This window comes from Lytechinus variegatus, chromosome 7, assembly GCF_018143015.1.
Source record: "Lytechinus variegatus isolate NC3 chromosome 7, Lvar_3.0, whole genome shotgun sequence".
NCBI lineage: Eukaryota > Metazoa > Echinodermata > Echinoidea > Temnopleuroida > Toxopneustidae > Lytechinus > Lytechinus variegatus.
In genome coordinates, this window is record NC_054746.1 from 28,999,993 (window position 1) to 29,023,795 (window position 23,803).

General features: G+C 33.9%; 1 protein-coding gene across 1 annotated transcript in view; it reads left to right on the forward strand.

The window, feature by feature from the left end:
* The window catches only part of LOC121418924 (xanthine dehydrogenase/oxidase-like), a 40,146-nt gene extending 18,108 nt beyond the window's left edge, over positions 1-22,038 (forward strand). The window contains exons 10-33 of the mRNA XM_041613133.1: positions 136-303; positions 1,098-1,174; positions 1,610-1,709; positions 2,107-2,213; positions 2,560-2,744; positions 5,432-5,597; positions 7,366-7,458; positions 8,003-8,120; positions 8,394-8,445; positions 9,353-9,479; positions 9,896-10,015; positions 10,910-11,131; positions 11,587-11,720; positions 12,515-12,689; positions 13,718-13,909; positions 14,768-14,913; positions 15,174-15,255; positions 15,666-15,890; positions 16,854-16,928; positions 17,517-17,569; positions 19,079-19,259; positions 20,152-20,340; positions 20,956-21,120; positions 21,592-22,038. Of these exons, the coding sequence (XP_041469067.1) occupies positions 136-303; positions 1,098-1,174; positions 1,610-1,709; positions 2,107-2,213; positions 2,560-2,744; positions 5,432-5,597; positions 7,366-7,458; positions 8,003-8,120; positions 8,394-8,445; positions 9,353-9,479; positions 9,896-10,015; positions 10,910-11,131; positions 11,587-11,720; positions 12,515-12,689; positions 13,718-13,909; positions 14,768-14,913; positions 15,174-15,255; positions 15,666-15,890; positions 16,854-16,928; positions 17,517-17,569; positions 19,079-19,259; positions 20,152-20,340; positions 20,956-21,120; positions 21,592-21,642 (3,203 nt within the window). The 3' untranslated portion in view covers positions 21,643-22,038. The remainder of the gene's footprint in view (positions 1-135; positions 304-1,097; positions 1,175-1,609; positions 1,710-2,106; positions 2,214-2,559; positions 2,745-5,431; positions 5,598-7,365; positions 7,459-8,002; positions 8,121-8,393; positions 8,446-9,352; positions 9,480-9,895; positions 10,016-10,909; positions 11,132-11,586; positions 11,721-12,514; positions 12,690-13,717; positions 13,910-14,767; positions 14,914-15,173; positions 15,256-15,665; positions 15,891-16,853; positions 16,929-17,516; positions 17,570-19,078; positions 19,260-20,151; positions 20,341-20,955; positions 21,121-21,591) is intronic.
* The last annotated feature ends 1,765 nt before the right edge of the window (positions 22,039-23,803 follow it).

The following is a 23,803-nucleotide window of genomic DNA, read 5'->3' on the forward strand; positions in this document are numbered from 1 at the left end:
TCCAATTCAATCCAATCTGAAGGTCATTAGATAAAGTGCCTTTTCCTTTCGGTTACATCTATAGGTAGAATATTGTTTAGTCATATTAAATCAAGCTCAGCCCTGTAATTCTTCAAGTCTTTTTTTTATTTACAGGTGTAGAAGTAAAATTCAAGAATCAGCTTTACCCGGCCTTGGTATCTGTCACTCAAATCCCTGACCTGACTAAGATAGAGGTCAGTGATGATGGTGTAGTCATAGGGTCATCGGTCAGTTTAACATGTATGGATGAATTCTTTAAAGACTATATCAAGGACCACCCTGGTAAGTTTTAATGCACAGTAGTAAGGTGATATGTATGTTTCCAAAATTAAAGGAAAATAGAAAAAAAATATTTGTTGCAAGAAAGTTGTTACGCTTGATTGCATATTTTCAGTTGGTAGATGAATTTTAACGATTGGAAATCATTTGTCTTTTGTGGAAGAATGAATCAAATGTGAATTTGCAATTTCTTGCAAGACTAATATTGCATTTTGGACCTTAATTTGGCTTACAATTTATTGCAAGTTCTTGTTATATCTCTTAATCAATGATCAAATGTGTGTCCACCAATGTGTTTGTTTGTTGGTCTGAATAAACCATTTTGAATGGAATTGTTGCCATTCTCAAGAAATGTGTCTAGAAATTTACAGACCAGTTAGTGTCATTTTACAAATCTCTTGAACATTCATAGAATTCATAAATGTATAAATCCTATAGAAATGCAAGATACTTATGGGTAATAAGTTATCAAACTCTTGACTCATATTTATTGTCCCTTCTCAACTTTCTGTTAAGTGAAAATGACAATGAAAGATTGAGTTTGTAGTTCTGTAATCAAGAAGATGCATCTTCTAGCATATATTTTTTTTGGCTCTTACACTGTCTTTGACAGTATGACATATCATGTTTGATAATGTATATCATGAACATACATATGATGCTATGGAATGATATTCTTGAATTTGAAAAAAAATACATGATTAGATACCGGTATTTAATAGATTAAGAAATCAGGTTCGGTTTTTGTTTCGAAATTGAAAGCCAATATTATCAAAATTTTAATTTTCCTTTCTTAGGTCACAAGAACAGAATATTTGAAGCTATTGTTGAAATGTTGAGGTGGTTTGCTGGTCCACAGATAAGAAATGTGGCTGTGAGTATTGAGTCATTTCAAATTTGTTATTTCCGTGCAATGTCATTTGAATATCAATAAAAAAATACCTTCTCTTTGTAGTGATATGTTCTATTTTCATTACCAAATCTGAATCACAATAAAAAATGCTCAGAATTTTCAAAATAAAATGTATCACAAGGCTATCCCATAATAGCTATTATAATATAAAAATCTTAATTTCTATTTTTTTTCTAATTTGATGTTTTATGTACTTAATAATTTTTTTTGTAAATCTTGGAAACCATCCTTTCTCATATTTTTCAGTGATATAGTATATTTAGTATTAGAAATGATAATGGGCCAAAGTTGTATTAGTATTGGTTCACAGTTGTGTAAAATAGACTTTTATTTCTACCTTGGTCTGTGACATGCTGTATTTACATTCTGTATTTATCCAACAAATTGTCATCACAGGCTGTAGGGGGCAACATTGTGACTGGTAGTCCTATCTCAGACTTAAACCCTATATTCATGGCTGCTAGGTGCACCCTGGAATTGGTATCACAATCTGAAGGTAAGCATGGTGATGTTATCCTCCTTGAGAAACTTTTCCTCTTGTCTCCAACGTATGTGGTAATAGGCTAGATTTAAAATAAATAGATTCAGTGTCATTACTGTGAGATTTATGATGTCTTTTGTTCAAGTAGATACTTGTTTATTTATGATGATGTGAGGTGGAAGGCCAGCTGGAGTTGAACAATGGAGTGAATCCTGTTTAAATTTAAATATTCTGTAGCTGACCATTCAAGATTTTAGCTCTTTTAGTATCTGTTCTTTATTAATTATGTAAAACATAGACAAACAAAATGTACTTGGGTCATTAGAGGAAACTCATTGATCACTATGACAAAGTCAATTAAACATATTTATTGTGTTCTTTAAGTTATAGAATCTGAATTTCTTTGTGCCAGGGTCAAGACATGTTATTATGGATGAAAACTTCTTTACTGGATATAGGAGAAACATCATCAAACCTGATGAAGTACTTAAGTCGATAACCATCCCATTTACAAAACAGGTAAGAATCACCATTCTTCATTGTAGTTACATTGATGATGATGGTGGTGGTTGTGGTGGTGGTGATGATGATGATGGTGATATCAATATAGATGAAGCAGATGGTGATAATTACAAAGGTAACAATGAAATAGGTTTGGAAATGGTGGTGCTGAAGATGTGGAATGATGATAATGATGTTCATGATAAAGGAACTAATAGTTAAGTTGAATTGAGAGGGATGGTGTGTTGGTATTTGTTTTGATGGTAATAATGATTATGCCAATGATGATCTTGCTGCTTCTGAAAATAATGATGAAAAAATAACAAACTAACTTGGAATCTTTCCTCTCCTTGTTTGCCTATAGAATGAATACTTCTTTGCTTACAAGCAATCACCCCGTCGTGAGGATGACATTGCTATTGTGAATGCTGGTATGAGAGTTGTGTTGGAAGAAGGAACTAGGGTAATCCAAGATGTGAGTCTAGCATATGGAGGAATGGCTGCTACAACTGTACTAGCTCTGAAGACAATGCAGAAACTAATGGGAAAGTGAGTAGTTTATTATGAATAGATCATTATTATCAATGCTAAAGGGTTTCATATTTAGGATGAGCCATGATTGGCACAAAGATAGAATCCTCAGTTTGATCACATATTCTTTTTAACAAATTGTGAATTATGTCAGGATAATCATAATACTCACTTCCATTGTATTTCCCCTTCCATGAAAAGTAGATTGAAATTGCAGCAATGATAAGAAACAAAGATGCAATGCGGGTAGTGGACCAACTCTATGATGCATTGGTTTCTACAAGACTAATATGCATCATCGCAAAGCTCTGCATGCTGGCAAAAATCATTGGATAGCTTTAGGTAGTGGTTGAACAATACAAAATGTGTGTATCTGAAGTAGATGTTGGACAAATGGTCAGAATATGAACATATTGATTTTTAGATTAAGAAATTAGTTGCGGATGAAATTTGGTCATGTGGGATGAGTAAAAAAAAACAAATCAGGCAGATTGGGATTGTACCAATTAGCAATCTAGGTAAGGATCAATCTATACACAACAAAAAAAGTAACTCCCCCTTTGAACAAACATCAATAATTTCCGAACCAATGCAAGTTTTTGATATATTTTTACATGAGCGTGTAGGTAATTTTATAAGCTACCCTCTGAGTAAATATTATTTACGTATTTTACGTCATGCTTCAGTGAGCACCGTCAGAAGGCAAAAATGTCACTTTTCAAAAGTCACAAGCTAAATATCATGACTTTGATTCCATTTTATTGGAATTGATTCCACATTCCCATCATGAAAAATAGTCAGAAGGCTTGTAAAAGGTACTTTTTAAAAGACCATACAACTTTTTTGGCTAAATTTCACGGTTGAATAAACAAATCCAGATTTGCTATAATTGGATGTTTTACACATTTTTATCAATAAAAATGATAGAATATGGTGACAGTTATTTTTTAGAAGAGTATTTTCAACAATATTCAACGTTTCACGGTTCAATGAACATTTATTGAAAACAAAAAATATGATTTTCAAATATCATAGGCAGGTATTGTTTCTTTTTGGTAATGGAATTTATCAGCTTTTTTTTATGTTCATGACCAATTAACATGCTTCAATGATTCAGATGCGTTTAATTAAACATTCACGCTTGGATGGACATGTGGAATGTGATTAGCTCTTTTTTACGTTATTGGAAAAAATGCAATTTGTAACTATGGATATCTGTTACAAATCTCCAAGAATGGTTCATTGGATTTGATTTTTATGAAAATTCCAAAGTTTAATGCATCAGTGAGCACACAATATTCGAAAATTATGCAAATGAGAAGAAAGTTCAAGGCCTTGGCCCCACTCTGTGCCGTATTGAATTGTTATTTTGGTGTGCGCGCCTTTTGGATAGTATTACTCTGAAGCCATGTGCGAAGTTTCATGAAATAACTGTTGGTAGAAGTAACAAAAACCGTCCATGAAACAAACCCTCATTTCATATTTGTTGAAATTTTGACTTCCTCTTCCATAGGCTTGTGTACATTATGGGTGCATATGTTTAAGAATAAGTAACCCCTTATTCAATATGGTGGAACTTTTTTTAGGCTGTCTTTAGCAATGTCGATTTGGCAGTAATGTTTATCAACCTATGGGCAGAATTCTGTGCAAAAATGAAATCGATTTGTTTATTTATGGATGAGTGAGCACGCATCAAAGTGGGAAAATGGGTATTTACAATGTCACAGACTCATTTTAAATGGCAATAAAGTGAATATTAGGGGCAAATTCGGTTTCAAATGTGACTTTAATTGCTTTTCTTTTATCATCCATCATTTCTATCACCACACACTTTCCGAACTTTAAACATTTTCATGGTTGAGCGAGCACATTCGAAAACTTATGAATATACTCTTTATACTGCATAAATGTATTTTTTTAAACAATTTCTCAGGATCAGTTGAATATATGGACGAATCAGCGGTGGATCCAGAATTTTAAAATGGGGAGGGGCCTATAATCGGAGGAGGCACCAACATTTTCAAATTTTAACATAATCTAATAAGTTGTAGAGGATACTACCATAAACCCCTATGATGATACGTCACAATTCAGGGGCTGCGAAACAGTTTTCAACTTGGGTGGGGGCTGAGTCAAAAGTGGGGGGTGCATGACCATGCAAATAATCACAATCGTATGGTCATTTTTACATTTTTGTACATGCTTTTAGAAAAAAAAGTGGGGGCCCCAGCCCCCCACCCCCGTTTCCGCGGCCCCTGCAATATTGTGCTCACTCAACCATGAAGATACGATATCAAAATTGTGTGTGGAGTGGCTAAATGATGGATAGTAAAACATCATTAACACCATAAAATTCACCTAAAAACAACTTTTGCCAAACTTTGTATTTGCACAATCTGAAATACGACTCTTGTGACTTTCAAATATGGTCATTTTTAATTCAATCTTTAATTACTCATGCATGACTCAGCCGATCAATCTAATTTTTCCCCAGCAGTTGCCTCATGAGTGAAGAAAACCACCTACCAAATATCATATCTCAACATGATTCCGTTCAAAAGTTACAGCAATTTGATTTAGGGTGGACTTACTTTTTTTGTTGTGTATAGATGAATAATCAAACATTAAAGAAGCTTAAGGATGCATCGAAACAAGAAGAGATCATATTGCTTAGAGTAAATCAATAGTCATCTTCTTCATTATAGGAAGTGGGATGAATCCATGCTTGATGCTACCTTCTCATGCCTTGCTGAAGATCTACCCCTTCCTGCTGGTGCTCCAGGGGGAATGGAGTCTTACAGGAAATCACTGACCATCAGCTTCTTCTTCAAGTTTTATCTCATGGTATTAGATCAACTTTCAGCCAATCAGGTGTGTACTTTTATTGGAACTTTAGAGATATACAGGAAAATGGTGCTTAAAATATTAATAGAGCTGCCAATTAGTACTGATTTTAAGTATTTAGTAGTGCAAAATTAGAAGAATTATGATGGTTTCTTGCAAATTAATAATTTCTTAAGTTTCAGTTTTAATTGTTGTCCTATGATATTTCTTTGAATATATTGATTTCCTTTATTGTGATTTTTATCTCACCTGCGAAGCAAAGTGAGACTATAGGCGCCGCTTTTCCGACGGCGACGGCGGCGGCGGCGGCGGCGGCGGCGGCGGCGGCGGCGGCGTCGGCGGCGTCAACATCAAATCTTAACCTGAGGTTAAGTTTTTGAAATGACATCATAACTTAGAAAGTATATGGACCTAGTTAATAAAACTTGGCCATAAGGTTAATCAAGTATTACTGAACATCCTATTAGAGTTTCATGTCACATGACCAAGGTCAAAGGTCATTTAGGGTCAATGAACTTAGACCATGTTGGAGGAATCAACATCGAAATCTTAACCTGAGGTTAAGTTTTTGGAATGTCATCATAACTTAGAAAATATATGGACCTAGTTCATGAAACTTGGACATAAGGTTAATCAAGTATCAATGAACATCCTGCATGAGTTTCACGTCACATGACCAAGGTCAAAGGTCATTTAGGGTCAATGAACTTTGGCCGAATTGGGGATATCTGTTGAATTCCCATCATAACTTTGAAAGTTTATGGATCTGATTCATGAAACTTGGACATAATAGTAATCAAGCATCACTGAACATTTTGTGCAAGTTTCAGGTCTCATGATTAAGGTCAAAGGTCATTTAGGGTCAATGAACTTTGGCCGAATCGGGTATCTGTTGAATTACCATCATAACTTTGAAAGTTTATTGGTCTAGTTCGTTAAACTTGGACATTAGAGTAACCAAGTATCACTGAACATCCTGTGCTTGTTTCAGGTCACATGTCCAAGGTCAAAGGTCAATGAACTTTAGCCGAATTGGGTGTATCTGTTGAATTACCATCATAACTTTGAAAGTTTATGGATCTGATTCATGAAACTTGTACATAAGAGTAATCAAGTATCACTGAACATCCTGTTCCAGTTTCAGGTCACATGATCAAGGTCAAAGGTCATGTAAGGTCAATGAACTTTGGCCATGTTGGGGTTTTTTGTTGAATAACCATCATATCTCTGTAAGTTTATTGGTCTAGTTCATAAAAAGAGGACATAAGAGTAACCATGTATCACTGAACATCTTGTGCGAGTTAGAGTAGTATGCAAAGTCAGCACTGCTACTATATTGAACTGCGTGATGCAGGTGAGACGGCCAGAGGCATTCCACTTGTTAGCTTTTAAAATACTAAAATATTTTTTGTTCAGGTTAGCAGCTCTGTAATGTTGACTTAGCTTGAGGTGAATATTTCATATACACATTGCTTTCTGTTTGCTTCACATGAAGAATATGGCCCTCATTTTTTTATACAGTTGGCTTTTAGTAGGAAAAGCCAGAAGGAAGCCACATGGCAAATGTTTCCAGAGCCCTGTAAACTAAGTTAAGTGATTAATAATATAGTTGTTTGCAAGTAATATATCAATTTATTTAGACCTACAATCAAACGCAATTTAAGTTTTGTGTTAATGGGCTCTGATCCAAATTCATGGCAGCATGCAAAGTACAGAATATTATTTCACATTATAAACTTTATATGCTTATGGAGAATATTAATTGTAAAGATTTTCTTTCATTATTTTTTTATAGCAATCAGTTGCCAGTGAATGCATTCCATCCAACTTTAAATCGGCTACTTCAGTTCACCATCAGCAAGCTATCAATGCTACTCAGTTCTATCAGGTATGAAATTGCTTTCAATCAAGAAATTGTGTCTAATTTGATTAACTTATTCATTTGAACTATAGCATGATCTGATAGTATCAATAGACACTGCAAAATTTATTTCATAATTGTTGCATCCTCTCTTATTCTGTGTGATTCATCACTTCTGTGAAATATTAAGATATGACTCTTTATAAGTATTAGGCACCTTACTATTAGGCTGTGGTTTGTCTTATCGCAGGAATACTACTTATACAAAGCAGTATTCATGCATCTTTCACAGTGACTTTCCACATTCTCTATTGTTTTGTTTATAATGAAATATGAGGATTGGTGATTTGGATTCCTGCATGAAAGACGTGGCTCTGGCTCTTTGTTTAAAGAAAAATAGATACACGTCTAAGATATAAGAGCCGAGTGTTGAGAGTTAATATTGAATCATTTGACTCTTTATATTTATTCATTTTAAACAGAAGAAAAAAAAACTTGTTTCTTAATCATTTTCAATCCAATTGCCAAAGATGAAATATGCGTCCATGTACACTACTGTTTACTTTTACAGGAGGTTGCCCCGGGACAACCCAGTCAAGATCCCGTCGGTCGTCCACTCGTCCATAAATCAGCTTACAAACAGACCACTGGTGAAGCAGTCTATATTGATGATATGCCTAGCATAGCAGGTGAGAAAGAAAAAAAAGTATAGCAAAATGTTTCTTACTTCAAGCAATTAAGTAATCCTTTTGCACAATCTTTTGTCAAAATATCTTGTGTTCTTTGTGAATAGTCAAGTCAAGTATTAGGTCATGCACCCCAAGCATAAAGGGTGCAACCCTTTGTATATAAATATATGCCTGATTCTGTTGTGTGATTGATGTAATTTACGTTTTATAATTCTCTTCATTCTTCTAACTTAATTGTTATTTTCCAACATAACTTTGCTTTATTTGTTTTAGGCGAGCTGTATTTGGCCTTTGTGATGAGTCAGAAAGCACATGCAAAAATCATGTGAGTAATCATTGTTCAGGATCCCATTTTTCAAAAGTTACTAGTAATATTATGATATCTTTGTCATCAATTGCTGTCCCATGGAAAAGGGGATTAACAGCCAGTCAAAAATTTCCATAAAAGTTGTAAGTCAAGGGGAAGTTATAGTACTTAGTTTCATGCAACTGGGTCCTGTGAGGTCTTTCACATAATTGAAGGTAGATTTTATGCCATCTTTAAGTTTTTTAATGTGAAGTCAAAGATGCCAAGTTCAAAGACCAGCTATGCGTGAGATTTTCTATGAATCTGAGTGAGATCACAGACATTGTGTACAATGTATATGGGGATAGGCTGTGATAGTTGCGTGAGACAGAGATTTGAGGGGATGAACAAGAGTCCAAAATGCTTGAGTCTCACGCAGAATGCGTGAGACTTGGTAGCTCTGTGAAGTATCTATAATACATAAGAGTAGATGTCATATTATGCTCAGGAGTTGCAGTGGATAGTCAGGCTTTCCGTAAGATTGCATGTTACCATTGTGCGTTATTTCTATTAGAGATGATACACAATGGTAATAATAATGTGGTATTATATCATCACATAGAAGCTAAGTTTAACATTTAACTTCTTATTGCATGTATGTATTAGTTGTAGGAATCAATTGAATACTGTAGAATGAAATAGCTGTGAAGTGATATTAGGTTAATGACTTGGATGTCTTAGCATTGTTGAGATTTTTTTGTTAAGAATTATTTCAGGTATACATGTACCAGTAATAATGTTCCTACAAATCATGTACTGTATATTCACCAACATATTTCAAGCGCTCTGCAATAAAATAAAAACAACTCCAACTCAGAAGTAAGCTATTTTTTATGTTGCCTGCAAAGATGAATCCACTTTCTTTTATCGATTCATGTATAAACAGATCCATTGATCCATCCAAGGCGTTGTCACTAGAGGGCGTGCATGATTTCTTGAGCTATAAGGATGTGTTAGGAAGCAATCACGTTGGATCTGTCTTCCATGATGAAGAACTATTAGCAACAACAGAGGTGAGCTGAAAAAATTTCTGTTAAAAAATCTTATTTAGAGTGCATATTTACATGGTTTGATTTCATGTGCATCAACCTATGGACACATACATAATTGACTGGGAATGCAAGATGTATTTCCCTCATAGAATGCAGTACTATATAGAGAGAACCACTTAACCATTTCAAGAATGGTGCATTTTAGTCATAGACATCTTGGTAAATGTTTGATTTTGGAAACTTACATTTCCTAGATTTTTGATCTGGCTTAAATGATTGCATGCTACAAATGCTAATATTCAACAAGTTTATTATTTATTCAAATTTCAAAAAGTTACTAGTATGCTCTCCACTCAAATAGTTAGTAGTGAGTGTATGATTTTACTTATGATATCATCAATATGCCCTTACCAATTATATGGTTGTTTTATTTTAAGGTTCACCATGTAGGACAGCCAATAGGAGCTATCATTGCAGAGACACAGGCCTTGGCACAGAGAGGTGCAAGATTGGTACAGATAGAATACGAGGAGTTGGAATCTATCATTACTATCGAGGTAAGTTCTAGATTTCTGTTCATACACGAAAGGCATGTTCAGAGAAAAAAATTAGTGTACATGTCAATTGGACATGTTTGCTGCTGGAAGGACAATTTTATGCTCGTGCCTTTCATCCAATGCTTGTTGACTAATCAAATTGAAAGCAATTATTGCATTGGTCATAGCTAGGCATGCTCTATGGTGGCTGACAAACTCTATGAAACTAGAAATGTGTCCAAAATGCAAATACTTTTATACAATTATTATTTTCAGAGGATGGCATCATTTGATATATGAGATGGTGATCAAGCTCTGCCTTAACAAAAAAAAAGAACACTGTATCAAATTACAATTTGTGTTCTACTCACGTTTAACAAGAATTTGCAGGGTCCTGTTAAATATAATTTTTTATTATATTTAAACATTGTACTTAAACATTCAATATTACTTCCCTGATCTCATTTTCCATGTAGTTACTTCAGATTGACCATTGCTGCCATTGTATTTACCATTGAGTGGCATAGTAACGACAATTGTTATTTTCATGCAACTGAATAATGATTTTTTTTTGTTTTAAAGCTAAATGAAAATAGTTGCAGTAAAACACTGATTTTGTGAGAAAGTCTGTAAAACTAAGGATAAGTATTACTGAATCCGCGCTTATTATGCTTATTTCTCAACATTTACACAATTTCTTCCAGAATCCTATGGCACATATTTTTTATTCATACAAACAGACACTTGCGTGGTCATTATATTAGATTCTGTAAAAAGTAATTTTGAGATTGTTACCACAACTGGCATTTATCTTTAAATGAATTGCCACTGTTCTGATGAAGAGTCAGTACTAGATTGTATCAAAACTGTCTTTTGCATCTTTCAGTAAATCCTTGTTTTAATTTCTTCTCACAGGATGCCATCGCTAGGCAATCATTCTTCCCTGTCACCAAAGGCTTCAAGAATGGTGATGTTGAGGAGGCCCTAGAGAAGTCTGATCATGTGATCGAGGGTGAGATGAAGGTCGGAGGTCAAGAGCATTTCTACCTTGAGACGCAGTGTGCCTTCGCTATTCCTAAAGGGGAGGATGGGGAGATTGAGATATTTGTTTCAACACAACATCCAACAGAAGCTCAGGTTAGTTTAGTGATATTTATTGTGACTGTTTGTTTTTCATTTATCCGTGGAATACATTGCTCACTGCTACATAATTGGTTCTTACTATTCATATCCCATGTATATGAATAAATCTTAGAATTTATCTTTATAGCTTGATTTTAAAATATATTTGAGTTTATTGCAGTAAAATGATCTTTATTGCTATCATTTATATGAATATTCAAACAGACAATTTGTATTATGAAATTTGTTTGAGTAAAGAATTTAAACTTTTTTTTCCGAATAATGGTTTTGAACCTGTAATATCTGGAATTAATATCTGAATTATATTGTTTTTTTATAGTGAGGATGTTGGATGTCTTGAAATTAATTTGACTGAATCAAATTTAATGTTGCTTGTCAAAGTGCTCTAATTGAATTCAGTTTCATAAGAACCCTCTTGAAGATCACAATTTGTTTTGTTTTTATTGCAGAAAATCACATCCATAGCTCTAGGTGTCCCATTCAATCGTATTGTCTGTCGTACCAAGCGTATTGGAGGTGGATTCGGAGGAAAGGAAAGTAGAAGCTCAATGCTAGCTGCAATATGTGCTCTTGCTGCCAACAAGTAAGACTGCCATTTTCTATTTTTGCCCTTCCACGCTTGGCATTTAAAAAGATTAACTTGGGAATTTAAAAAGAACGCTATCAATGCCTGACCCTCTTCCTGACTGGCTATCCCTTCTCATATGTTTTCCATGACAGCCCTAGAAGGAATGGCATACACACTAATTTAGGGTATTGTAAAAATAAAGTAAGCTTTGTAAAGTTTATCTTAAATTACTAATGAAACTTCGGCTGTTTTACACCATATTGAACTTAACCGGGTTCTGATATATATCCCCCATGGATTAACAGTTGCTATACAACTGATTGAGGCAAGGATACTGTGACCTTTGCTAGTTGCTGTATTTTATTGAAGGGTCACTTATAATTTGTTTCATTTGACTTTGTGTGTCCAGGATGTGGTCATGTTCATCACTCTTCTCACTAATGTCCCTTTTGTCTCCTTATTTCAGTGTTGCTGTTGAATGTCTGTGGTCTATATTATGGTTGTTCCACCTTATATGTTTGTCATTTTGCCTCCGAAGAAGATTCTGCTAGGATCGAAAGCTTAGGCCCCTTTTGACTCTCACTTTATATCTGAGGAGTTGTTGCAAGGAACCTGCAATCAATTGCAAATCAACATCAAGATCAATTACAAGTTTTGGAAGTGATTGTAAATTTGGAATACTGGTTGGCTCTTTACAGCATAAGTATCAATTGATTTTATATAGGCATTTCTGATGTATCAGTTGCAATTTTTCTTGCTACACATTCATTCAGGTTAATATTCACTTTCATCATGCTTTTTATTTGTAGACTGAATCGACCTGTGAGATACATGTTGGACAGAGATGAGGATATGATATCTACAGGGGGTAGGAATCCCTTCCTAGGTCGTTACAAGGTTGGTTTCACCAACGAGGGTAAACTTACTGCATTGGATATTGACTTGTATGGCAATGCTGGATATAGTTATGACCTCTCTGCTGCTGTAAGTATTCTCAAGGGATTTTCATATTTATATATTTTTCTATTTCAGACTATTTATTTCAGTATTCTCACATTCTTGATGTAGGGAAAGATGTTTGATTTATTTCTGCTGTCCACTGACAAAATGAATCAAATCTATGGAATGAGTTTCTTACTAAATAATGAAAATTTGTCATTTTATATGGAAATATAGAGTTACTTCCTTTTGAAATGTCTATATTTCAGAAATTTGGAGCTGTTCTTTTAGCATCGTGTAGAGCATACTAGAAAATATTACAAATCAAGAAAAGGGTCAATAAAAAAAAAAAATCAGTCACTTCCTTTTGTCATGGAATGGCTGGTATATTCACCTGAGTCAAAGGCTAGAGCAAACTCTTATGACCACCAGGTATCTATGATGCACCAGGTGGAAATGTTCACATTAGTAAGTTCTCAAAACTTTGTGGCTTGAGTCAGTTGCATAGGATTGTGAGAAGATGTTTTTTTACTTAAAGTCACTTGGTATTACCCCCCCCCTCTCATCCTCCCTTGTGATTAATAGATATACATGTATTAATTGATATATTTAATGTATAAGGTAATTTGAAGTGCACAGATAAATGCTTCTATGAAGTTTAGTACAATGATTCCATTTCAGGAATATAGCAATGCTGAAATTAATTTCACCAAAGTATGATTTTTTAATGAAACATTTTAACCAAGGAAGATTTTACAGTAAAGGGTCCTATGGCCATGCCTTTGTAGCAAAGAAAAAGGCAGGTATTTGAATCTCACTACCTATGAGTTCCTAAATCATTACCCAACATAGATCTATACAGACACCAATGATGTAATTCCTGTGAGAAACATATGCCCCCATTGCTTCTTATGATATGATAGCTTTGCCATGAATGATATGTACAGTGCTAACAATGCTCCACAGCAAATCAAATTCAAGATTTCAATGGCAGTTACAAAAAAATAGGAAAGTCATCATATTAGTAAGTTTGGAATGTTCTTCATACCTTATTTCATTCTTTGAACATACAGGTACTTGAACGAGCAGTGACGCATATTGATAATGTCTACCGTTTCCCCATTTCACGAGTCTATGGCCGTCTCTGTCGCACCAATCTTCCATCCAACACTGCATTCAGAGGCTTTGGAGGGCCTCAGGCAATGATCATCTGTGAATCCTTCATGACGGACATTGCAATCAAGTTAGGACTTTCACAAGACAAGGTAATATATCATCAGTGAATTTAATAGAATAATGATTTCTGATATTTTCAGCGAAGATTCATCATTTTGTTTGTCATAGTGATGAAAAACAAACATTTTGTCAAGAATTGTTATATTAGATTTTGAAAGACAATAATTAAAATGGCAGAAAAATTCTTCAAGTTGAAATCGTACTTTTTTTTCTAATTTTTACATCATGAATGAAGATTTAGTATATACATATAAAGCAGATCAAGGTAAATAGTCTACACATATATTACTGATGTACATTGTCATAAAGTGAAGAATTGAACAGTCAAATATAGTTTGACTTCTTACTCATGCCATTATATTTACAAGCATTTCCTAGTGAAATCTTGGCTCTATTGCACAAAAGTTTTTCAGTCACAAAACTTGCAATGACCGATCACAATGACCAATTATGGTCTTTTTTACTTGCACACTTTGTGAATAAGACTGACCAGTAGTGATTGGTAGTGATGTTTAACCTGCTTGCTAAGAAAGCATGAATGTTTGTAAGCAAGCAACCAGGGGACCAATGGCTTAAAGTCCTTTCCGAGGGACCTTGTAATGAGGATAAATGCCTTACCAAAGGGCACTAGCGCACCAAGTGGGAACCTACCCGGGTCACTGGAATCCAAATCCCCCGCTCTACTGACTGAGCTATCGCGCCTCAGTCGTAACCAATCAGAATTGTTGTTTCAACTTTGCAAGTCAGCTTGCTCTGAAGGTAAATAAAAATTAATCCTTAATGAAGTAAGATCTTTGATGTATGAGGTCACTCTAACATGATTTCCATTAGTGAATGAATACTGAATGTGTTAATGATTTGTTTGTAATTGGTTATTTTCTTGTCAGGTGAGAGAGTTGAATTTCTATTCTGAGGGTGATGTGACTCCATGTAGTCAGGTGTTGAATGGATGTCAGCTAAGACGATGCTGGGAACAGTGCCTTGAGAAGAGCAACTATCACACCAGGAGAAAGAATGTGGATATCTTTAACAGGTAATGACACAAGAAATGGATATGTAGTAGTCAGAACGCTTATCTCTCTGAAAAAAATAGATTTCTAAAATTCTACTGTGGAAGCTCTTTCAATCTTTCACTCATTCAGTTCATTGTTCTTCTGTTATAATGTCTGCTTTATTTGTCAACTGCGTATATTCTTACAATGTAAAAAAATACAATTAAATTCTTTTTAAAATATCCAATGAATTTCGCCTCTGTATACTCATTCATTTGATTTTTTTTTTTATATTTGCCAGTGAGAACAGGTGGAAGAAGCGAGGTCTTGCCATTACACCTACCAAGTTTGGTATATCATTCACTGCTCGTTTCTTGAACCAGGTTAGTAATGTAGGATTCTTCTTGATGTTGTGATCTAAATTCCATTCCCTCCTAATATGTCAATGCTAGATATTGACCTGCTTTTAAGGACATGCCCGTAAGAATGTGTTTTGTTATTGTTAGGTGTATTTATTATGTAACTCGTAGTTATATCACATTGTGTTTTTGCCACAGGTTCCAGACATGCTACAAGAGTTTCATGAGCACCTTGAGCTAGTTACCTAAAATGTTTACCATAATTCTGGCAAACAAAATTATGCCATTGACACTTAACATATTCAAAATATTCCTAAAAAATAATGCCTGAGTTTTCTTTTATGCAACTGGCCCCTCTTGTGTTGTTTGTGCATCAGTACATATTTGTATTAATAACAATGAAAATGATATTATTGGCAATATTTGTGTGGTAGGCTGGTGCCCTTGTACACATCTACACAGACGGTTCAGTGCTGGTAACCCACGGTGGTATTGAGATGGGACAGGGGCTTCATACCAAGATGATACAGGTTGCTTCAAGAACTCTAGGAATACCAGAGAGTAAGATTCACCTGTCAGAGACTAACACCAGTAAAGTACCAAACACATCACCCACTGCCGCTAGCACTGGCTCAGATCTCAACGGCAAGGCCATTGAGGTATATATATTGGAGTTGCTGAACTTTTTTAAAGTTAAAAAAAATCAACTTGCACTCCTTAAATTTGCGAGTTGTTCCTATGTTCTTTTTATGTAGTTATAATGCAAAAGGATCATTGTTATACACAAGGAATCCTACTTACAAGATTTGATTTTCATAAATTACCAATTTGCATTTTTGAATAATGATTAATTGACAATCATTTTTTTACTGCAATGACAGTTTAGAGAGTGTAATTTCATTTTTTTTTACAAAAATGAAAAATCTTCCATATACATGAACCAAAAATGAATCATCATAGAAAAATGAATGGAAAGTAATAGAGAATTGAATAAAACATATCTTATTTGAATTCTGAATAATAATTGATAAGTTACTGTAATCATTATTTGCAGTGCTAATTTAGAAAGTGTAATAATTAAGTTCATTGTATTCAGGTATGACACATGGGTATCACTGGGAATGGTGAAAATTATGTTCAGTTTTTTCTTTCTCATTTGTTTTATGTATATCACCTCAATCCTCAAGGTGATTCTTTACCTCTGATTTAGCCAGTAGCTATGAAAGATAAGTCTTGATTTTGATGCTGTATTTCAATAATCCTCAACTTCATGAACATATGTAAAATCCAAGAGCAAAATATAATTGTTCAAGTTCTCTTCTTAATTCACAATTTTAATGTTTCTTCACAATTAAAAAGGCCTTCGGGTAAAGCCTATTGAATGTGATTAGGAATCAAATTTCATCCTGTTTTGTTTGAAACTGTCATTGTAGTTGCATATATAGTTTGACGGTGTCTATAGTCTGTTTCTATCATTCTGTTACTGTTCTGAGCTCTTTAGTTTTCAGTTCTATATATACATAGCAATACAATGTGAAGTTATATTTGCTAATTATACCCTTCTTTGTGACAAAATAGTCTCACATATTCTTTTTTTCCCCTCTCATTGTTTTATACCTTAGGTTGCTTGTCAGACACTCAAGCAGAGGTTAGAGCCTTACATGCATGCTAGTCCTAAAGGAAATTGGGATGATTGGGTAAGTTGATTTAATATATTCTTTTCTGTTTCTATATTTATTTATCTATTTATTTATTTATTTATTTACTTACTTACTTACTTACTTACTTGCTTACTTGTTTGTTTGTTTGTTTGTTCGTCCGTCCGTCCGTCTATCTATTTATCTATCTATCTATTATCATATTTTTTGGGGGGCAGGGAGTAAAACAGAGTCTATAGAAATATCAGAATATAGTTCGTTCCTGCATCCTTCATTGCAAATGGATGCAAGTCATCTTCTTTTTTTAAATTGTTTTTAAAAGTATTGAACTGTGTTATAGTAAAAGGCAATAATTCACTTATGGGTAATTACAGTTTTTACAGAAAGTAAACTGTTGTATCTAAAATTCTTGCTTGCACATTTGTGGACTTGTTATTGAAATAATTATCTATGTTGAATGAAAAAGCTGTTAATATTGAAAACATTGATTCAACAGGAACAGTATGTGTTTTTGTATTTGACACAATAAGCATTATCCAGTAGGGAGTCTCCCTTGTCTATTGTGTATTTTGTTTTTGTAAAAAAAAATTCATGAATTAATGCAGTGGTTCTTTTTTGTTGCTACAGGTTGATGCTGCATACAGGGACAGAGTGAGTCTCTCAACTACAGGTTTCTACAAGTAAGAATACACTTATCTTTTTAATCATCTAGTCATGAATAGTGAAATTATACTAAAATTTTTTGTTAATTTTTGTAATGAAGGTTATGTTAAAGGGATGGCCCAGGCTGAAAATATTCATATCTAACTAAATAGAATAAAATTCACAAAGCAAAATGCTGAATATTTCATAAAAATCGGATAACAAATGACAAAGTTATTGAATGCTAAAGTTTAGCAATATTTTATGAAAGCAGTTATATGCACGTCATCATGAATATTCATATGATAGGCTGATGATGTCACATCCCTACTTTCCTTTTTCTTATGTTATTACATGAAATCATAAGTGTTTCAGTTTTTCATACATGTGTAAATGATGTGTCTCCATTATGAAATAAGTTGCGGCAATAAATAACTAATACACTTAATCAGTTGTTAATCCAGTTGTTTTAGTTCTTGGAAGCCCACCTAATGAATATTCAAAAGGACATGCCTAGAACTGTTTCACTGGAACAATGCAAATCTTCAAAATTAAAAAACTTTTTTATTTGTTTTACGATTTTGATGCAATTGTCAGTATTTTGCTCTGAATTTTACTCTATTTATTGAGATAATAATATTTCCAGCCTGGACCATCCCTTTAATTTCTCATGATTTTTTTTTAAAATAAATATTTTGATATTGTCAATCTCATTTGGTGCTTTTCTATTAATAGTATTTATTTACCAGATAAATCACTTGCAGTCATTTAAACTTTGAAGATTATTTCTATATACCCATATTTCTCTGCGCATACATTCGTAATTCCAAAGCTTTGTTATTCCGAAGGTTCATAAGTCCAAAAACGAAATGAGGTTCGTAATTCCGAAGGTTCGTTAGTCCGAAAACAAAGTGAGGTTCGTAATTCTGAAGGTTCGTTAATCTGAAAGCGAAATGTGGTTCGCAATTCCGAAGGTTAGTTAGTCCAAAAACGTAATGAATAACAAACCTTATTTCGTTTTAGGACTCACAAATCTTCGGAACAACGAACCTTATTTCATTTTTGGATTAACGAACCTTCGCAACATTGAACCTTATTTCGTTTTTGGATTATCGAACCTTCGGAATAACGCCACAAATGTTCGGATTAATGAACCCTTTTACCTTTTCAGATTAACGAACATGGAGGTTTAGGCAATTTACGTGTTTCGGAATTACAAACCTTCGGAATTACGAAGTGTAACCATTTCTCTGTTCTCTTGCTGAATATGTCTGTCTTCATATGAATTATTTAAGTAAAAATAATTTTCTTCTTAAGTAAAGAACACATACTGTAAATTCCCCTTTGCCTGTCTGTGTCTTGTTTCAAACCATTCTCTGAATTACGAAGTGTAACCATTTCTCTGTTCTCTTGCTGAATATGTCTGTCTTCATATGAATTATTTAAGAAAAAATGATTTTCTTCTTAAGTAAAGAACACATACTGTAAATTCCCCTTTGCCTGTCTGTGTCTTGTTACAAACCATTCTCTGATTTCTCCTTGATAAGGACTCCCGATCTTACGTACGACTGGGAGAAGAATGAGGGCAAGTTATTTCATTACTTCTCTTGGGGCGTGGGTGTGTCCGAGGTGGAGATCGACTGCCTGACTGGAGATCATACCACACTCAGGACTGACATTGTCATGGATGTCGGAAACAGCATCAATCCCGCCATTGATATCGGTCAGGTATGCAGTCATTGACTTTTCTAAATTAACTCTGTAAATTAAAAAATTTCTTTAAGAAAATCTTTTTTTTTTCAAAATTTGAGAAATAAATGTAACATCCATAATATTGATCAATAACTCCCTCCTTGGAATTATATCGTGTGTCTGTTTTGGGGATGATATGGTAAATTTTTGTAAACCATTTTGTAAAGCCATGTTTGGTCTTGGAACTAATTTGATACCAGTAACTTGATTCACTCTCAGTACCAATACCATCAAAGTGAGCTCATGCAATATGCTTCATCACTGAACTTTAAACGAGTCTGATGCCGGGATTGAAGTATAGTGTTTCGTATCTAATGTGATTTGTCATTAAGTGTTTTACAACCAAGGGAATAATTTTTGTGCCAAATTTGATTAGTATTTTTTATCAGAAGAGAAAAGCTCTTCAATGTACAAATCTGATTAAAAAAAAAAGATGTTATATGCTTTTTGGAGCTGCAAGAGGAATTATCGTATCAAGTATCAAAATGTAGCAGTCTCTGAAAAAATGTGCGGAAAATTGTGATAATATACCAGGAAAATTCTCTGCAACCTGATTTAAGCTCTCAACACAAAATATCAATATGCAATTGGAATAACACAATGTCTCTCTTCTGGTCCATTGCTAAACATGAAAAGAAGCTGGTACTTGGATTGATGTCAATTGTTTTCAATGAATATTAATTAATGTAATTGGTATCACTATTTGAAAGCCACATTAGGTGTTAAGAGCCACATTAGGTGTTAAGGTCAACTTTGATAACCCCAGACTCTCAGTACCAGCACCAACACTAACATTTATCAAAAACTTCAACATCAACACTGTATTTGAAATCATCAAATATGTCTTTCTTTCCCTTAATCACCTTAGATTGAAGGTGCCTTCACCCAGGGGTATGGTTTGTTCACTCTTGAAGACCATAGATGGAGTCCTAAGGGTCACCTGCTTACCAGGGGACCCGGTTTCTATAAGATACCAGGGTTTGGTGATGTTCCTCCAGAGTTCAATGTATCACTCCTGAAGAATGCTGCAAATCACAACACCATCTGCTCTTCAAAGGTAAGTTTGACAATCTGCTTTTGGGAAAATATCTTTATATGATAATTTCAGTCATCAGATTCTTGAATACAGGGATGGAAGAGTTAAGCTTTAAATCTGATACCAGCTTTTTTTGTGAATTTCATGTGTACAAAAGTGAAGGAGCTTATGCCCCTAAGGCTTATTTTCAGCTTTTTAAATTTTTATCTGCGACCACTCTTAGCATTTTTCACACAATGTTTGCACAATCTTCACTCTCTTACCTGTACTTGTATAACATAACCATATGTAACAAACAATGAAACTTCTTTGTTCTCTGTAAGTGGGAAGTAGGTAAGAGAAAGTGTAGATTCTGTAAACGTGGTAGCCCCCCTACACCACCGCCACCACCACTACTTACCTTTGGTTAACATCTTTTACGTTGATAAGAAAGTTTTCCTGTAGTGGAGTCAATTCAGGGTCTCCACTGATTTTTTTTTCATTGTGTACATTCACCCTCCTTTTTTCCATTTTGATGATGATGAGGAGGATGAGGATAAATGACGATGATGACGATAATGATGATGAGGAGGAGGAGGATGATGTAAATGATGATGAAATAAAAATTCTTTAAAATATCTCTTTTCTCTCAATCAGGCCGTCGGTGAGCCTCCTCTATTCCTTGGTTCGTCCGTCTTTTTTGCCATCAAGGATGCCATCTTGGCAGCAAGATCTGATGAAGGCCTTGGAAACTTCACCCTTAACAGTCCAGCAGTAGCAGAACGGATTAGATTAGCCTGTGTTGACCAGTTTACAAAATTGGTGAGGATGGTATTTAGTGAAAAAAATTCTTCATTGAATTCTTACAAATATTTTCAGTGCCAGATCTTGAAAAATTGAAGCATTTTTTCCTTAGGAATCAGGTTTGTATCATAGCATAAATTTTCATTGATTTTTCGCTTGTCTGGCTATGAATTGATTGTTTAAAAAAGTGCTATGTTGATGCCCAACTCTCTGAGTGTAACTTATTTCTAGATTCAGCAATCTTAGTCTGGAAAAGCTCATATTGACTATACTAGAAATTGATAAGCTACCCTTACAAATAAGCATTTATGAAAAAGTAATTTTTCAAATTCTGTGACATATTTTTGAAAATCATTATGAAAACAAAAAAGCAAAACACTTAATATAGTTTTTGAGGCCTCTCCCTTTTTATCCAGGCAATTCAAAATACAGAGACCCTCTCTCCTTTTGTCCCTTCATTAATATTTCACCTTGTTCTTTTCTTTTCAGTTTCCGGAAGCCGAGCCAGGGACATACACACCTTTCTTTGTCAGACCCTAGATAGATTTCGACTATGGAGGAAGATTTTTCCATTTGTACATTTTTTTTAGATTCCCTCAGGAAAATAACTTTTATGTGTGTATGTTTTTTTTTTTTTTGCGACTTAACCTTTCTATTAGCTGTGGAAAATTAAGATGCATTACATCTTTTTTTCTAGATCCATCATTATTTCTAGTTATTATTATTCCATAGGTCTGTTTCATAAATGATTTTAGTTGCAAAAGTTGTGATTGACGAATGCATTATTATAGAAATTATTTTATGATCTCATTGACTACAAGAAGACCTGTCACACATTGTTAGGTGTGGCATCCCCCTTACAATCATTGCATGTCCTGTATGATCTGCCTAATGTGTCATATGAAGACATAAAACTATAAATATTTGTGTGACTCTTAAGTCCAAATGTTTTACTTGTTAATCACTTACATTATGATTCACTTATGATTCAATTATGGGCAATTCCATGAAATGATCAACATTTTTTGTACGTCCGTCCCCTATTTTTCTCAAGTCTTACTTCAATTCATAAACTGACCAAGTCATGGGCCTTTGAGAACATTACAGACTGTCAAAAGAACCAGAAATCAGAGACAGAAAATTTCATGAAGGTTCCACACATAGGGGGTCGGACATACATATTTTATGGAATTTCCCATATGTTAAGCCCAAAATTCATTTTATTGGTGACTTTGTTACATCATGTACATGTATATATGCATATATAGATTTCTGTTTTGTTTTAGGATTAGGTTATTTTTTTAGGTTCAACTGTTTTATAGTTAAGTTAACTTTTTGTTATGTTTTTAAACAGAAAGAAATGTAAAGTCCTTCATTCATGCATTCTTAATTGGGGAAAGGAACATGTACCTCACCTTTTTTATTGCCATTGAAGTTATAAGGTGCTAAGATATCAATAATAATATATTCTTATTTATTTACATCATGTATTTTTGGCATTAATAAATTAGGATATACCGGCAAGACCAAAGACTTAAAATCATGTCAAAATGTAAAATTTCTGTAATATAAAAATCTTCTAATCTTCTGAAGTATCTTATTTCTGAAATAAAAACAATGATCATCCTTCTTGATTTAGATTGAAAGTATAGAACTATGATATTAGAGTCTCATGTATTTATTCATTCTCTATAGACAGTATATGTACCCAATCATGTCAATAATCAGTAATTGAAAGGTCTGGAGGAGGATTAATATATTCTTACAAGAAGAACTTTCTTATATTTAATGTGATTTTCAGTGTTGTTCATAGACAAATTGATTTTTTATATGAGTGTACTTCAACCAGCATTAAATGCTTTTCATACATATGTGACTCAAACCAGAATAACCCCTTCTGTATAAAAATGGGGTAAAGTGCATTATCAAAATGTGGATATTTTCTCTATTGGTCAGGGCGTTGTATTTAGTTATTGGTTCAGACGTTTACACGCAAGACTCATTCAAACACCGGGCAACAAAACTAAGCAGCATTAATGTGTACGAAGTCATGAGGCATCCTTCAAAAAGGTTGCTTCTTAGGCAAACAAAATTTTTATGTTGCAAGGTGCCAGAAACTTCAGACAAATTCCAAGTTAGCACAAAATAATCTATCCATATTACTGCATGACAAACTCCAGTATTGTACCATTTTTTAGTCTTTTAAGTGTAATGCTCATTTGAAGACATTGTCAATCATCATACTTACACATTATGAAAAATTTTGTTGAGTGTTAAATTTTGATTCTGTTTTAAACTTGAAAATGTATGACATTGAATTTAAGTTATGGTTTGAACCACTAAAAAGTGTTGTAATTTTGATATCCTTAGAAGGTATTTTAGAAGATTGAAACTCTGAGTCAATATGGTGTTTGAAAACTGTATTGATCTTTTTAAATCTTAATTTGCTTATGTTAAAACTGTTCCAGTTTCCTTGTGTAGATTAATTTAAAATCTAATTTTGCCAATACTTGAAGTGTGTGAACTGGATATTGATATCAGTGGAAAGTATTTTTGAATACACACACATATATGCATTTCATTAATATGGTTTGCAGGTTTTATTTTTTGTGGAAGATATACAACTGTAAATTTTATCTTGACTTGCCCTTTTTCTTCAAAAATCTATATGCCCATGTTATGACCTGAAGGCTTGTTAAGG